The 17348-nt window shown below is 47.1% G+C and overlaps 1 protein-coding gene across 22 annotated transcripts in view; it reads right to left on the bottom strand.

Annotated features, from left to right (window-relative positions):
* The window catches only part of NCOR1 (nuclear receptor corepressor 1), a 123863-nt gene that overhangs the window by 24304 nt on the left and 82211 nt on the right, over window positions 1–17348 (bottom strand). For 14 of the 22 annotated variants that reach the window (XM_066264326.1, XM_066264325.1, XM_066264327.1 and 11 more), the window contains 8 exons: window positions 16216–16299; window positions 15117–15373; window positions 11802–12162; window positions 7448–7675; window positions 4009–4218; window positions 3395–3544; window positions 2929–3057; window positions 48–213 (listed from right to left, as the gene is read on the bottom strand). In XM_066264326.1, coding sequence (XP_066120423.1) covers window positions 48–213; window positions 2929–3057; window positions 3395–3544; window positions 4009–4218; window positions 7448–7675; window positions 11802–12162; window positions 15117–15373; window positions 16216–16299 — 1585 coding nt within the window. The remainder of the gene's footprint in view (window positions 1–47; window positions 214–2928; window positions 3058–3394; window positions 3545–4008; window positions 4219–7447; window positions 7676–11801; window positions 12163–15116; window positions 15374–16215; window positions 16300–17348) is intronic. The other 8 variants (XM_066264330.1, XM_066264331.1, XM_066264349.1 and 5 more) reach the window with 4 other exon arrangements.

The raw sequence follows: 17348 nt of genomic DNA, 5'->3' as shown, positions 1-17348 counted from the left end.
GTGTGCAAGAAAATGCTGTCTTCTGTCAAAATGTACAGACGACGTACATGATTCGTAGCTGAGCACTTGGGTCCAAAGGTGTGATGACACTGGTCCCGTTGGTCCCCTGGAAGACGCTGGGTCTCTGCTGCAGCATGGCCTCCTGCGCTCTCACAGAAGGGGACGGGGAGCGCACGTACCCATGGCTGCCGGGACGGCTGGGCTGCTCCGAGCCTGCAGGGCACACGCGCGCGCACGAGGACAGTCATAAGGAGGAAGCCAGAAACAGTAAGACTCACGGATTGTTCACTTTCTGGCCTTCATAAAAATACGTTCTATGAGAGCTTCTTAATGAAACACAAGATAACCACACTAGTAAACTGAAATAAAAACACCAGCTAGCGTTTACTGCCACTGCCATCTGGAACAAGTTTCCATCTTGATTCCAGAGAGGAACAAAAATAACACCAGCAATGAAGGACCAGTACACACCACGGAAGTTCATCTGTCAGGTGTTCCCTCAAACTCTGGTGTGCTCATCATTTCCAAAACAAAGGTGGTGCACCTTCCTCAGCATCACAGTGAAGACAGACACTGCTGCCCAGGGTCTGCGGCTGCCCCACTGCTGCCCAGGGTCTGCGGCTGCCCCGCTGCTGCCGCCCCACAGCTGTTTCTCTCCCTCCTCTGAGTGAGATCGTGGACCCAGCCCTTCCCGAAGTGCAGCCCAGCCACCTACACCCCAGTGTCCGAGGCTGTCCTGTCCCTTAACCTCAGCCCTCCTGTGAGAAAGCCACCTCCTGGACTTGGCCAAAACTACTTCACTTGAAAGACTCAAGTCTCCTGTCCTGTTACTCTTACTTCCTCCTCCATCTCGTGCCCTCACTCCACCTCTAACTTGTGCTCCACGGGTGAGAGCCAGCTGTTTCAGTCCACACCCTCTTCTCACAGCACGGAGCACCTATGGCAGCAAGCCCTTTCTGCAACTTTATCCCTTCCGATCACACATCAGCTCATAGGATTTTTCTATAGGGTGTATTCCTAGAAGTGGAATTGCTGGTTAAACTTTTATATCTCTGGCCCGGGCCAGCTGGCTTAGTGGTAGAGCATAGGCCTGGTGTGTGGAAGTTCTGGGTTCAATTCTCTGCCAGGGCACACAGAAGTGTCCATCTGCTTCTCCACTTCTCCCCCTCTTGCCTCTCTCTCTCTCTCTCTCTCTCTCTCTCTCTCTCTTCTCCCCTCCTGCAGCCATAGCTCGATTGGAATGATTTGGCCCCAGGTGCTGAGCATGGCTCCATGGCCTCCGCTGCAGGTGCTAAGAAGAGACTGATTGCTGAGCAATGGAGCAAGGGCCCTAGATGGGCAGAGCACCATCCCCTAGTGGGCTTGCCAGGTAGATCCTGGTCGGGTGTATGTGGGAGTCTGTCTCTCTGCCTCCCTTCCTCTCACTAAATAAATTTTTGAAAAGTTTTATCTCTGAAAAAGCTATCCACATTTACAATGTGATTGACAATGTGTGAGAGTTGGTGTTTCTTCACACATTGTAACAGAGTTTTTATCAAGCTTTTACATGTGATAAAAAAAAGTATTTTATTATGTTCAATCTGCATGTTCCTCATCAGTAGGACCATAAGCGTTTTAAAAATACAGTTCTTACTTAAGCTATGTGTCACTTGTACTTTGCTATCTATAATCAAGTCAACTTCCATGTTTTTATACAAACTACAATCAATGTTATAGAATTCCCACCATTCATTAAATATTTCCTACTGTCAGACACTTAGTGATTTTTTGTTCTATGTAGATAATAGGTGACATCTAAATTTGGGTTTTGTAGCCGCTGAACTGAAGGCAAATCCTCTGGCCTGACAGCATGGGTTCAGACGTGACGGCTGGCTATCCGTCTCCTCCTCTACACTCCATTACTTAAATCTCAAAGGGCCCGTCTCCTGTGACCTCATAAGTGCGACCACCTCCTCGCGCTCTGCCCTTCAGTTCTGCACCAACCTCTCGGCCATGCCTCTGGCCCCTTCTGCCTCCGGCTACGAAGCCCCTTCCAGTGACACCTAAGGGTGGGCCTAGTCCACTCTACATGTGCTTGTCCTTGGAAATCTCAGTCAAGCCAGCTTAACCTTTGCAGATGACACCTAGGTCACAGTCTCCAAGTTCTGCCCTTTCTCCTAAGTGTCAGACCAACACATGACGATATAAGCACAGTGATCTGATCTCACTGCCGCAAACAGGGATACTATACATAAGAAGAAATGTTCCAAAGACAAAGGAAGTTATGTCCAAAGTAAAACCACTGCCGCTGCTTCCCCTAGCTGTGGTCTCTTAGGTGCACACTGGTTTGTTCCTCATCCAGAAAACATCTAGTCAGTAAGTCCTCCTGCTGCACCTGAACCATGTTCTTCCGGCAGCTCCTTTCCAACAGGTCCAACTGTCCGTGTGTCAGGCCACCGTTAGGACATGGAGAGACTAAGACGGGTCCCTCCTGGCACCCGTCCATGCCCACCTTTTGGGTCTAACCCACCTCACGCCACTCTTGTGCAAACGCCCCTGATCACGTGACCTCCCTCCCGCACCAAACGGCAGGTGCACTTCACTTACAATTCAAAATGTCCACAACCTTTTCATCATATTTCCCACTCTTCCTTTAAACTATGGCTCAACCATAGTTTCACCTCTGTGAGCCTTATGCTTGGGCTGTTTTCAGCTCCGACGAGCTCCGGCCAGTCCCTGCAGGCCCCACTGTAACCAGCTATAGGGCCACATCCAAACGACAGCGTCATGATCAAAACCTTCTCCCGTCTAAAACGCCCCTCAGCCTGGTCCAGCTTCCGCTGCACTTTTCCTCTGCAACCCTCCCCGAGGCCCGCAGCTGCGGTCTCCGCCACAGTTCCTTTGTCAGGTGGACCAACAGCCCCCACAGCACGACAGGCCCCCACTCACCGGGCCGGAGGTAGAGGTCAGAGGAGGCCGCCATGCGCTCACGCTCACGTTCACGTTCACGCTCACGTTCCTTCTCCCGCTCCCGCTCCCGCTCGGCGCTGGCTGCAGCCGCCAGGTGTGTGGAGTGTCCTGGAAACAGAGCCCTGTGCTCACAGACAGAACTAGCAGCCCATCAAGCCTGCCAAGTAACTGTAAGTCCTCAATGACTGCAAGTTTGTCAAAAAGTTTCCTATTTGAGGGGTGAGAAGTTCATTTTATTAAGAGTCTTAGATGACAAATGGAGCATAACAAGCTTTTAGGATATTTCTAGAGTATCTAGTGACCGATGGCACACAGGAACCAGCACTAAACAGTACAGGAAAAACAGATCAAATGGGAAAAGAGCCTAAAGCATCAGCAGAGACAGCGCTGTGACCACTGGCACCCGTGGGCCGTCGCAGAGGGGCATGGCCGTGAGGACCCTTACCTGGAGACATGGAGGCAGAGTTGTACGGCCTGGGAGGGAAAGTGATCTGTGTACCAGGAATATAAGTGATTCTGTCCATGGGGGGAGTGCTCGTTCCCCCCGGATGAGGCACTAGAATTGCTGGAGGCATATTGGTCAGATCAATGATTCCTGCTCAAAGACAAATACAATGAAATTATGTTAACTTTCAGTATTACCCTCAAGATAAGAAACAACACATGGCTTTTCTGTCGTTGTTTATCTCTACAACCCAATGATACCCTGTATACAGTACACATAAAAATGTTTAAGACATCATCACTTCGTAAGACCATGTTTAAATCTAGGGAAGGACACGAAATACTCTGCCCACACCAGGAACCGAAAAGCACTGGTTTGAGAACTGGTCAAACAATGACTTCAAATAACCAGCACAGTGACTGGGTTAGTCATCTCAGCGTTCACCAGCCGACCTGTCTCAGTCCACTACTGTTCACCTTCCAGGGCCAGAGGCCATGGAGAAGGCATGGCCTTCTTTGTCTGCATCGTTCATTCAACAACTGTTCGTCGAGTGCCCGGGAAACCCTGGGCACACAGAGTAAACCCTATGAAGTCTGAACGGCAAAGACACAGACCCCTTGTTGCTGGGTACGGGAGGCCCAGCTGCTGCTCTCGTGGGGAGAGGCCCCTCGCCACGTCTGGGCGCAAGTTCACTTGCATCTGCTGCGAGGTAATGTAATCATTGAGGATTGTCTGCCGTGTGTTCTCCATCGCATAGAGCTGATACTGACTCGGGTACCCTGGGGTTGGCGAGAGCTGTCTCTGAAACAGGTAAGCAGCAGCTGCTGATCGAGAGAACGAGAGAGGCATTTCGTTTAGTCCAGGTACAATTCATTTGCCAGACATCTCCCATACAAGGAGGGAGGAAGAAACAATCTGTTGAGCTAGCGTGCACATGCATCTTTTATTTACCATGGGGGTCGGGGCTACAGAGATGAGGTGGATTCATTTTAGACCTTGATATAGCAGCAGTATCAATATATACATTTTAATGTCAGATGTAATGGAAGAGGGGAAGGAGAAATAAGACAAACTATGAGTGTTAGCATTTTCACCAGTAGTACAGAAGCTAAATAAATTCTCAAGTAATTTCAATTTCAGTCTTTGCCATGTAACTTTATTTCCACCTGAAGCCTCCAAGAGCTGTTTGAAAATAAAATTATTTCTGAATTACTGATGATCCAATACACCCAAATGGAAATATGAGAACACTTAATGAAAAATAATAACTTTAGTTCTCTGGGGATAAAATGATTCATCTGTAAGCATTTAATCAGTCCATGTGTTTAGGAGAGATTACCAAACTTTTCCTTTAATAAAGGGCCAGATGGCAAAAATAACAAAAATAACTTGGGGGTGTAGAGGGGAGATGCAGGGCGAGAGAGACAGGAACCCCGAGCTGCTCCAGCAGGCGCCCTGACCAGGCAACGGAGCACAGCTGCCTCTGTGCTCGGGGACAACGCTCCAACCCACTGAGCCTCTCAGCCAGGGCTTATTATTATTTTCTTTGAGAGACATAGAGAGGGAGAGAGGGGGAGGGTGAAAGGAAGTATTCATTTGTTGTCCCACTCAGTCGTGCATTCTTTGGTTACTTCCCATGTGTGCCCTGAATGGGGATCAAACCCTCAACCATGTCTTTTTTGGGACAATGCTCTTAACTGACTGAGCTAACCTGCCAGGGCCAAGATGACAAAAACTTTAGGCTTTGTGACCACACTGTCTCTGCCTTCGGAGCCACTTGGCACTTGGCTGTGTGCTAAAGGAACTTTATTTACACACACAGGCAGCAGCAGGAGCCTGCCCCCGGCTGCAGCTTGCAGACCCTAAGTTTGAGCATGACACAGGTGTTAGGAAGGGGGAGGGATGGTGAAAAGGACAACATCTCTAGCCTCAAAACATCTGTAACCCAGGAAAGCTCAAAAATGACAAGAAAATGAAACTGCTCTATAATAAAGAACTATGATAAACACTAAATGAAAGTATAAACATTTGATTTTGTCTGAAAACTTGAGTAAACTATGATGTGTGTGTGTGTGTGTTTATACCCCTCCCCCCCCAGAACGACCTATGACAAGTTTTCTGGAATGTCACTTCCCGTTTACAGTGGTCAGCAAACTCGTTAGTCAACAGAGCCAAATATCAACAGTACAACGATTGAAATTTCTTCTGAGAGCCAAATTTTTTAAACTTAAACTATATAGGTAGGTACATGCCTTATTGAGGTAGCACCCACACGTGGTATTTTGTGGAAGAGCCACACTCAAAGGGTCAAAGAGCTGCATGTGGCTTACAAGTCATGGTTTGCCAACCAGGGACCTAGAACTCCAGCCAGGTAAGTCTGTCAACTGATTCTGTGGGAACTTCTGCCTCAGTCTGGACAGCCCGATGGACTGGATGTGGACTCGTCTGACACTCGATTAGCAAACGACTTGATGGCAGTAATACAGCTTTCAGATACAGTATTTTCTACCTGTACGCTTAGAAACCATGGTATACTGGTGATGAAAATCGCTTCCCTAAAGACTAAGGTCAAACACAAGTGCTGTGTCCCAACTTCAACCTGAATGATGTAGCAAGCCAGGCAGCAAGAGGAGCAGGGCCTGGGACCTGGGGGGATCTGGGGGGACAGGGCGGGGCCTGCACAGCAGGCGGGCCCGACAGGCTTCCCCAGCAGAGGGGGCGTGCCTCCAGCCCACTGACAACCTGAAGGACCACTCTCAAGACCACACCCTCCTGCACCCACCAGTCACACTGACCCACAGTCAGCTGTCTGTTCAAAAGCTCCTCCTAGCTGTACCTGCTACTGTAATTATGTAATGAAATCATCTGTAAATCAATGGGAGAAGAATGAAAAGAGCAGTTTTCTGGAAATTAAGTTGACTGCTTTGGAAAGACTCAATATAGAAGTTGAATCAGCCTGACCAGGCGGTGGCGCAGGGGACAAAGCGCTGGACTGGGATGCCGAGGACCCAGGTTCGAGACTCCAAGGTCGCCAGCTTGAGTGCGGGCTCATCTGGCTTGAGGAAAAAAAAAAAAAAGCTCACCAGCTTGGACCCAAGGTCGCTGGCTCGAGCAAGGGGTTACTCGGTCTGCTGAAGGCCCGCGGTCAAGGCACATATGAGAAAGCAATCAATGAACAACTAAGGTGTTGCAACGAAAAACTGATGATTGATGCTTCTCATCTCTCTCTGTTCCTGTCTGTCCCTGTCTATCCCTCTCTTTGACTCTCTCTGTCTCTGTCAAAAAAAAAAAAAAGTTGAATCAAGTATGAACTACATGATTCTAAAAGATGGTGGGGAGGATCTAAAAGGATTATGTACTTAGATTGAAGTGTCTCTAAATTCTAGCTTCACTTAAAAAATCAACCCCAGAAATGTAAGTATTGTTTATATAAGAAAGACAAAGGTGAGGTTTAATCACTGAAGCTTGGCCTCAGATGAGAACACGGGCTAAGTGAACACCTATGCTGTAAATTAAAATGTTTAAGCTATGCCTGTGCCATTTAAAAATAATTCTTCAGTCTGTAAGCCACTTTTCCAGTCAGCTTAAACAAAGAGGGTTCTTTGCATACCTATTAGTTTTAGCTCTTGAAGGGGTACTGGTAATATTTTGTTCCCTGACTCAGATGCTGGTAACATGAGGGTGATGATATACTTTGTGAAAATTCATTGAGCTGTAACTAATAATATGTGCAATTATCTGCATTCTGCACTTTAATAAACAGAAAGTTTAAAATATCATACAGGTAACCTGGCCTGTGGTGGCAAAGTGGGTCGAGTGCCAACCTGGAACATTGAGGTCACCGGTTCGAAACCCCAGGCCTGCCTGAGCAAGGCACATATGACAAGCAACCAATGAACAATGAAAGTGAAGCAGTATGAGCTGATACTTCCCGTTCCTCCCCACCCCCTCTCTCTGTAAAATCAATAAATAAAATCTTCTAAAATATTTTTTAAAACACCCTCCAGGGGTGTCGTGTCTTGGCCATGCAGCAGCGCTGCGCACTGTGCGTACCAGGATCCAGAGCCCTGTGGAACGGCATGGCGGGGTCCAGGTGCGCGGGGAGATGGCTCCGGTACACCTCTCCTGTGGCGCTGCCCCTATGGTGGGGATCAAAAGGACTGTGGCTTACTACGGGGTCCACCCCCGGGACTGGAGACTTCGCGGCTATGCTTTCCCTCTGGGTAGGGGTCAGTGTCGATTTTCTCTCATGACTGATAGATTTGCTAGAAGAAATCGTAACTGGAAACAAGAGCCAACACCACAAATTCTTAAGAAAATTTTCTGAGTATGATATTGAACCATTTCTCAGAGGGTTGGAACTTTCAGTCAAATACAGACAACAATCATATAATAATATTTTGAGCTTCCCAGTCCACTCAACATTTAACATTCAATCTTGCAAAATATGCAAGTGTGAAGCAGCAGCAGAAGATTCTGAGGTCTGCAGATTACACCACTTGGATCACAGAACCGGTATTTTATGACCTAAAGTTAAGGTCAAGATGAAGTTCAACACTCTTCTTTAAAGCTCCTTACACGTGGTTTTGTCTTCTGTTTAACCTTCTCGAGTCCCGTGGCCTTACATTACACTTCCTCTGTCACTCGCACTACACTTCCTCTGTCACTTGCGCTACGCTACACTTCCTCTGTCACTTACACTACACACTTCCTCTGTCACTCACGCTACACTTCCTCTGTCACTCGCACTACACTTCCTCTGTCACTTGCGCTACGCTACACTTCCTCTGTCACTTACACTACACTACACTTCCTGTCACTCACGCTACACTTCCTCTGTCACTTACACTATGCTACACTTCCTCTGTCACTCACGCTACACTTCCTCTGTCACTCACACTACACTTCCTCTGTCACTCACACTACACTTCCTGTCACTCACACTACACTTCCGCTGTCACTCACACTACACTTCCTCTGTCACTCACACTACACTTCCTCTGTCACGCACATTACACTTCCTCTGTCACTCTACACTTCCTGTCACTCGCACTACACTTCCTCTGTCACTCGCACTACACTTCCTGTCACTCGCACTACACTTCCTGTCACTCGCACTACACTTCCTCTGTCACGCACACTACACTTCCTCTGTCACTCTACACTTCCTGTCACTTGCACTACACTTCCTCTGTCACTTACACTTCCTCTGTCACTTGCACTACACTTCCTGTCACTCGCACTACACTTCCTGTCACACACACTACACTTCCTCTGTCACTCTACACTTCCTGTCACTTGCACTACACTTCCTCTGTCACTTACACTTCCTCTGTCACTCGCACTACACTTCCTGTCACTCGCACTACACTTCCTCTGTCACGCACACTACACTTCCTCTGTCACTCTACACTTCCTGTCACTTGCACTACACTTCCTCTGTCACTTACACTTCCTCTGTCACTTGCACTACACTTCCTCTGTCACTCGCACTACACTTCCTGTCACTCACACTACACTTCCTCTGTCACGCACACTACACTTCCTCTGTCACTCTACACTTCCTGTCACTTGCACTACACTTCCTCTGTCACTTACACTTCCTCTGTCACTTGCACTACACTTCCTCTGTCACTTGCACTACACTTCCTCTCTCTGTAGCACCCTGGCCTGTTGCCCATCAGTGCTCTCGGTGCAGCACTGCACACTCAGAATGATTCCAGCCCCGTTAGTCACTCAGTAGCCATCCTGAGTATCTTGTCCAAATATGGCAACATTTGTGTTCAAGGAATCCTAATTTTACTTAATAATGGCCTCAGCACAAGAGTAGGAATGCTGTCATTCAGATATGTGAAAGAGAAGATGCAGTCTACTTCAAGTGTATAGGGAAACACATAGCATATGTATAGGGTTCAGTACTGTCCTCGGTTCCAGGCATCAAAGGGGGGCAGGTCCTGGGGTTCCAGAATGTACACCCTGCTGAGAAATGGGAAATACTGCACTATTTTTCCTTGCTCTGTCTTCCAGAGACTTCCTCATTACCCTCACAACCACCATCTCCCCCCTGCTCCAGCCTCTCCTTTATAAATGACATTACGGGCTGAGAGGGTAGATGAGCCCACCAGCATCTATCATACCCTAACACTTACTGGCTACCATCCTCAACTGTTTTCATATTGTGGCAAAACACTGTGATATGCGAGTTATAAGAATTATATATGTGGTCTTTGTCCATAGTTCCCGATTTACAGCTCCCAAAACCCTTGGAATTCCCTCATGTTAGAGGGATAATGGTGTCTTGTTATGTTAATAAAGTGACTTCCAGAAAGCACCCAGGGAAGGGGAGGTCTGTCAGGAGAAGCAAGCACATGACTGGAGTCAGAACTTCCCAGACCTCCAGGGAGGCTGGAGACAAAATCCAACTGTCAACCACCAACGATCTAACCACCCAAGAACACAAAAGAGCCAGCTGGTGGGCAGTGGGCGCGCTGGGGGAGCAGCAGGGCGGCCCCACACCCCTCCCCACACACTGCCCTGTGCATCTGTTCCATCTCGCTGCCCCGAGTTACGTCCTTTCACAATAAACTGGTCACCTAGTAACTAAAATGTTCCCGACTTCCATCAGTCTCTAGAAATGAACTGAACCCCAGGAAGGGCGGTAGGAACCTCTGATGTTACTGCCAGTTGGTCAAAAGAACGGAACGATCTGGACATGTGGCTGGCATCCTGCAATGGAGGGTGTCCTTGGACCCTCCAACCTGCAGCCAGCTGGTCAGACGCAGAAGGAAAGCCCGACTGGCACGTGAGGTTTCCAGAGGGCAGAACTGATGGGGAGCAAGCCTGCGGGCTGCACCGTTAACCAGCGGAATGTGGCGCTACCTCTGGGAAGACAGCGCTAGAACTAAGCTGAGTTCTTGGGCACCCTAATGATGTCTGAGAATTGTTCAGAAAATGGGGCTCAGAACACCCAAAATAAATGCACAGGAAATAAAACATCATTTTAGCGAGTTTAGTGGCATTAATATACTTACCATGTTATGTAACCACCACCACCACCACCTAATTATTAATGTTCTGATATCAATCTGACCATGGTCAAACAAACTTGGCCACAACCAAGAAACACAGTCTGGTTTATTCCATCCCTTTCCAAGCCTCACCCTACTCAGCTGTAGAATGCACTCCCCCCCAGCGGACAGTTCTTCCGGACTGGAGCCCAAGGTTTGGAATTCACCCCGTCTCCACAGCAGGGCCTTCCCATCCTCCTCCCTCCACCTGCTACACCTCCCAAACCCTGACACCCTTTTCACCTCCTCACCCGCGTGCAGCCTGGGGCCCCGCCCATGAGCTCTCACTTCACCGGTCCTTCAGCAAAATGTAAATGACATTCGGATACACCTTTCAGAGCATTGGAGTGTCGGGAACCTAACAAGTCAGTGTCTTCTCTGCCTCACTGACGTCCCACCAGCAACAACAGTTTCCATTTACTGAGTCCTTCAGACACACCTGGCGCTCCTTAAGTTCTTTATACTTACAACCTCATTTTATCTCCCCAGCAATCCAGTGAGAAAGGTCTTCATATTACATGACCATTTCATCGAGGAGGAAGGACACTAGGGCACAATGCTGTGACTTGTCCAAGCTCATGTAGTAAGGAGAAACTTAATTCAAGCCCAAACAGTCCTGGTTCACAGCCTGAACTTTTCACCTGCCACACCAGATTGCTGGTGAAAAACAACTGTCAAAACTGACTCCAGAAAACCTTACAGGGTCAGCTGGAGGGGGGGGGGGGATTCATTGTTAAGACTATACTTATTCTAGAACATTTCTAGACTCCATCATCCTCTACACTGATCAAAATTCTGAGCATCCTACCTACAATGATGCCTACTTTTAATTTGGTAGACGGTCACAGCCAGCATGAAGCACAACCTATATACAGATCCTGCAACAATGTAAACCAACCACCTGACCTTCACTGCCTGCCCGATGTGGAAACCCACAGGAAAGTTGTCAGACAAGGACACAAGAAAAACAATAACAAGCCCTGGCCATTGGCTCAGCATGTGAAAGTCCTGGGTTCGATTCCCGGCTAGGGCACACAGGAGAGGCGCCCATCTGCTTCTCCACCCCGTCCCCCTCTCCTTCCTCTCTGTCTCTCTTTTCCCCTTCCCACAGCCAAGGCTCCATTGGAGCAAAGGTGGCCCGGGCGCTGAGGACAGCTCCATGGCCTCGGCTTCAGGTGCTAGAATGGCTCCAGCCACAACGGAGCAACGCCCCAGGTGGTCAGAGCATCGCCCCCTGGTGGGCATGCTGGGTGACTCCCGGTTGGGCACATGCAAGAGTCTGTCTCTCTGCCTCCCTACTTTTCACTTCAGAAAAATACAAAAAAACAACAACAACATACCATCAGAAGTTCTGCTCATCATGGGCGAGCCTCTGGACATGGTGCTCTGGTAGCTCACAGGTGTTCGCCGTGCACTGCTATCGTCGTAGACCCCTGGGCTCAGCTGAGCTTTGGGGGCCTCGTGAAGTGCTGACCTGAGAACTGAGGGGCCGGAGCTTACCACCGACGCGTGCCGGGAACGCGGGGGCTCGCCAGCTTTCACGTCTTCGTATTTTCCCCGCTCGATCACTTTGATGCTCTCTGGCACAATTTCCAGTGGCGGCACTCCACGGGCTAGTTTGCTAGGTCCCGTGATTAAGGATTTGACATTGTGTTTGATGGCAGATTGACCTGAGTTGCTGTCAAACTTTATTGGTGTACCCTAAAGGGAAAGGAGCAAACATTACAGGTCACCCACTATAGCACCCGAGTCTTTTCCCACCTAAGGTTATGCTTGGCTCATAGTAACTATAGTTTCCCGTAGTAATCATTACTTCTGTTTCAATTACAGTTTACACTCACAATGACTGTATTAGTTTCATGTGTACAGCACAGTGGTTAGACAATCATGTAGTTTACATGATTGGTCCCCTAATATTTCAAGTACTGCCTGGCACAGTACGTAATCACTGCAGTATTACTGACCATATTCCCTAGGCTGTAGTTCACATACCCATGACTATTTGGGACTACCAATCTGTATTTCCTAATCCCTTTACCTTTCACCCACTCTCCCAACACTCCTCCCACCTGGCAACCCTATCTGTTCTCTGTAGGTTTGTTTTATTCATTTATTTTGCACATATAAGTGAAATCATATGGTATTTGATTTGTTTCACTTAGCATAATGTTCTCTGGTTCCATCCATGCTGTTGCAAAAGGTAAGATCTAATTTTTTTAATGGCTAAATCATATTCTATCACATGTATGTACCACAACTATTTTATCCACTTGTCTACTGATGGGCACGTGGGCTGCTTCAGTATCTTGACTTGTAAACAATGCTGCAGTGACCACACACAGGGGCACATAGTCTTTCAAACGAATGCTTTGGGTGTAGTAGCCTTTATAGTCGGTGTGCACGTCTCAATCACAAACCTACTGATCCTGAGCTGCGTGCTTTCCCACATAACACACTCCACACTATGGACACAATAAAAACTAATGAAACAGTGCTAGGGTGTTCTTGGGGTATATTCCTAACAGTGGTATAGCTGGGTCAAAAGGCAGTTCGATTTTTAATTTCTTGAGGAATCTCCACAGTTTTCCACAGTGGCAGTACCAGTCTGCATTCCCACCAGCAGTGCAGGAGGGTTCTCTTTTCTCCACATCCTCACCAGCACTTATTCTGTGTTGTTTCGTTGATGATTACCATTCTGACTGGTGTGAGGTGATATCTCATTGTGGTTTAAATTTGCATTTCTCTAATGATTAGTGATGTTGAGCATTTTTTCATATGCCTATTGGCCATCTGTATGTCCTCTTTAGAGAAGTGTCTATTTATTTCTTTTGCCCATTTTTGGATTAAACTGTTTGTCTTCCTGGTATTAAGTTTTACAAGTTCTTTATAAATTTTGGTTATTAACCCCTTATCAGATGCAGTCAAATATATTCTCCCGTTGTGTAGTTTGTCTTTTTATTCTGTTCTTATTGTCTTTAGCTGTGCAGAAGCTTTTTAGTTTGATGAAGTCCTCCCATTTGTTTATCCTGTCTTTTATTTCACTTGCCTGTGAAGACAAATCGGCAAATATATTGCTGCGAGAGATGTCAGAGAGCTTACTGCCTATGTTTTCTTCTAAGATGCTTATGGTTTTACGGCTGTTTCAAAAGAAGAAATGCACCCTCATGTTTATGGCAGCATTGTTCACAATAGCAAAGATCTGGAAACAGCCCAGGTGTCCATCAGTGGACGAGTGGATTAAAAAGCTTTGGTGGGCCCTGGCCGGTTGGCTCAGTGGTAGAGCGTTGGCCTGGCATGCAGGAGTCCTGGGTTCAATTCCTGGCCAGGGCACACAGTAGAAGCGCCCATCTGCTTCTCCACCCCTCCCCCTCTCCTTCCTCTCTGTCTCTCTCTTCCCCTCCCGCAGCCAAGGCTCCATTGGAGCAAAGTTGGCCCGGGCGCTGAGGATGGCTCTGTCGCCTCTGCCTCAGGCGCTAGAATGGATGTGATTGCGGCAGAGCGACGCCCCAAGATGGGCAGAGCATTGCCCCCTGGTGGGCGTGCCAGGTGGATCCTGGTCGGGCGCATGCGGGAGTCTGACTGCCTCCCCGTTTCCAACTTCAGAAAAAAAAAAAGCTTTGGTGTACATATATACTATGGAATACTACTCAGCCATAAGAAATGATGACATCAGATCATTTACAACAACATGGATGGACCTTGATAACATTATACTGAGCGAAACAAGTAAACCAGAAAAAACTAAGAACTATATGATTCCATACATAGGTGGGACATATAAATGAGACTCAGAGACATGGACAAGAGTGTGGGGGTTACATAGTAGGAGGGGAGGAGAGGGAGGGGGTTGGGGGAGAGGAGGGGCACAAAGAAAACCAGTTAGAAGGTGACAGAAGACAACTAGACTTTGGGCGATGGGAATGCAGCATAATCAAAAGTCAAAATAGCCCTGGCTGGCTGGCTCAGTGGTAGAGTGTCGGCCTAGCATGCAGGAGTCCCGGGTTTGATTCCCGGCCAGGGCACACAGGAGAAGCGCCCATCTGCTTCTCCACCCCTCCCCCTCTCCTTCCTCTCTGTCTCTCTCTTCCCCTCCCACAGCCAAGGCTCCATTGGAGCAAAGATGGCCTGGGCGCTGGGGATGGCTCCTTGGCCTCTGCCCCAGGCGCTAGAGTGGCTCTGGTCACAACAGAGCGATGCCCCGGAGGGGCAGAGCATCACTCCCTGGTGGGCAGAGCGTCGCCCCTGGTGGGCATGCCGGGTCGATCCCGGTCGGGCGCATGCGGGAGTCTGTCTGTCTCTCCCCGTTTCCAGCTTCAGAAAAATACAAAAACAAAAACAACAACAACAAAAAAGTCAAAATAAGCTAGAGATGTTTTCTCTGAATATATGTACCCTGATTTACCAATGTCACCCCATTAAAATTAAAAAAAAAAAACGTAATGGCCCACTAAAAAAAAATAAAACATTCTCATGTATTACAATCCAATAAATAAATAAATAATGAAAGGACCAAAAAAACTAATGATAAAGCATACATAAAACTGTCACGTTTACTTCCAAGAGCTCTTACACTTAGTACGCTGCATTTTCTAAAATGCTTCATCAACCTCACAGTCTAAGGCAGAAGGGCTGACACAGAACCATGACCCGGGTACCTGGGAGATGGAACCCTCGATGACGGGCCTCGAGCTCGGGACCACTTCTGGGGTTTTCCGACTTTCCTGAGTAAGAATATCCTGTCGTGGGATCTCGTGAATGGAACGGCCCATTTCTTTGATGGTGGTGATGCCATCATAGGGTTTTCCTTTGGTGATGGCCCCCTCGAAGGCGCGGATAGGGGGGCTCTCCCTCTTAATCTGTTTGGGGTACTTAAGGCCATCGTCAAAGCTTTCAGTTGTTGCTCTTGGTGTGCCTTCAGAAAAAGAATTCAAGAAAAATACTTACTACAACAATGCCTCTGAACTATACACTTAAAAATTGTTATTATGGTAAATTCTGTGTTACGTATATTTTATGACAAATCAAATAAAGGTTGTCACATTGCAGCTTCTAATTAATTTTCTGGTCCAATGGAGCCTTAAATAAATATTCATCAGTCATTTTTTTTTTTAGGGTCATTCAAAATGTAATAAATCATTTGTCACAATCACAGAACGGTTTTTTTTTTGTTTTTTTTTTGTATTTTTCTGAAGCTGGAAACGGGGAGAGACAGACAGATTCCCACATGCGCCCAACCAGGATCCACCCAGCATGCCCACCAGGGGGCTATGCTCTTCCCCTCCGGGGCATCGCTCTGCCGCAACCAGAGCCACTCTAGCGCCTGGGGCAGAGGCCAAGGAGCCATCCCCAGCGCCCGGGCCATCTTTGCTCCAATGGAGCCTGGGCTGCGGGAGGGGAAGAGAGAGACAGAGAGGAAGGGGGGGGGTGGAGAAGTAAATGGGCGCTTCTCCTACATGCCCTGGCCGGGAATCGAACCTGGGTCCCCTGCACGCCAGGCCAACGCTCTACCGCTGAGCCAACGGGCCAGGGCCCAGAACGGTTCTTATACAATGAATATGTCTCTACATTCAAGATTAAGCAACTATCATTTTCAAATCAAGTAGGTAGCTCAGAAAGAGAACACTTATAATCAACACTTAAATATCTAGTATTTCAAAAGAGAAAACATCTCGAAAAGCAGGTTTCATGCACCGTAGATTAATGTCAAGCTACTCTGCCAGCAAGGAAGTGGAGAGAAACAAACAGAAACGTTACCCTGCATTATGGAGCCGGAGAGCACAGTCCTTTCCCTCAGGTCAGAGTGGGGGCTGCCCCTGGGTAGCGCGCGGCATATCAGCCCTTTCAAACAAGAAGGCAATTCAAGTATCAAACACAAGGTGCACGCCAATTCACACGTACGTTACACTGTTTTCAGAGCACACATTTTTGATAAAAGCTCTTTGGAGAAGGGCATCATTCTGACCTATGTGGGTATGGGACTTCATAAGTGATGTAAATGTCTAAGTACTATGCTGTACACCTGAAACTAATATGATATTGAATATCAACTATAAGAAGAAAAAGGGGGGATATTTTAAATTTGTGAACTATTCAGAAGAATGTGATAGAATGAAAGCTGAAAGTACCAGACGTGATATCACCTATTTCTTTTCTAATGTTTTCCTAAATAGAAAATGGTCACAAGAGACATTTATTATAGGTCAAAAAGGAAAAACACTTTCAGAGCTAAATCTAAACTCCCAATGTTTCTTTATCAAGGTGAGAGAAAACACAATGGGACTGAAAATCATAGTTTAGCTTTGAAATATATATGAGAAAAGGAAACCCTGAAAAATGGACACCTCAAAAATAAACCACTTGAGGCCAGACCTGTGGTGGCGCAGTGGATAAAGCGTCAACCTGGAAATGCTGAGGTCGCCGGTTCGAAACCCTGGGCTTGCCTGGTCAAGGCACATATGGGATTTGATGCTTCCAGCTCCTCCCCCCTTCTCTCTCTCTATCTCTCCTCTCTCTCCCTCTCTGTCTCTCTCTCCTCTCTAAAAAATAAATAAAAAATTAAAAAAAAATAAAATAAACCACTTGAAACATGGAAATCAAAATCAAAGAGGTATAAATAACTTCTTATGAAGTTTCATGTTATACATATACAGGATGGGGCCAAAGTAGGTTTACAGTTATAATACAAATAAATAATAAATAATAATACAAGAATAAATTTTTGCATATTCACAACATCTCATAATGCTAATAAATTTGAATCAAGGTCTGGAAATAACCACACCCATTTACCCTAAAATAAAGGGAAGTGAGACCTTTTTTAAAATACAAAGAAAATCCAACTCTTCAAAAATTTACATAAGACTACTAAGACTGAGGAGCCTTTACCC

This window comes from Saccopteryx bilineata, chromosome 2 (genome assembly GCF_036850765.1).
Source record: "Saccopteryx bilineata isolate mSacBil1 chromosome 2, mSacBil1_pri_phased_curated, whole genome shotgun sequence".
NCBI lineage: Eukaryota > Metazoa > Chordata > Mammalia > Chiroptera > Emballonuridae > Saccopteryx > Saccopteryx bilineata.
Note: the sequence above shows the minus strand (reverse complement) of the source record. Positions and strands in the feature narration are given on the sequence as shown.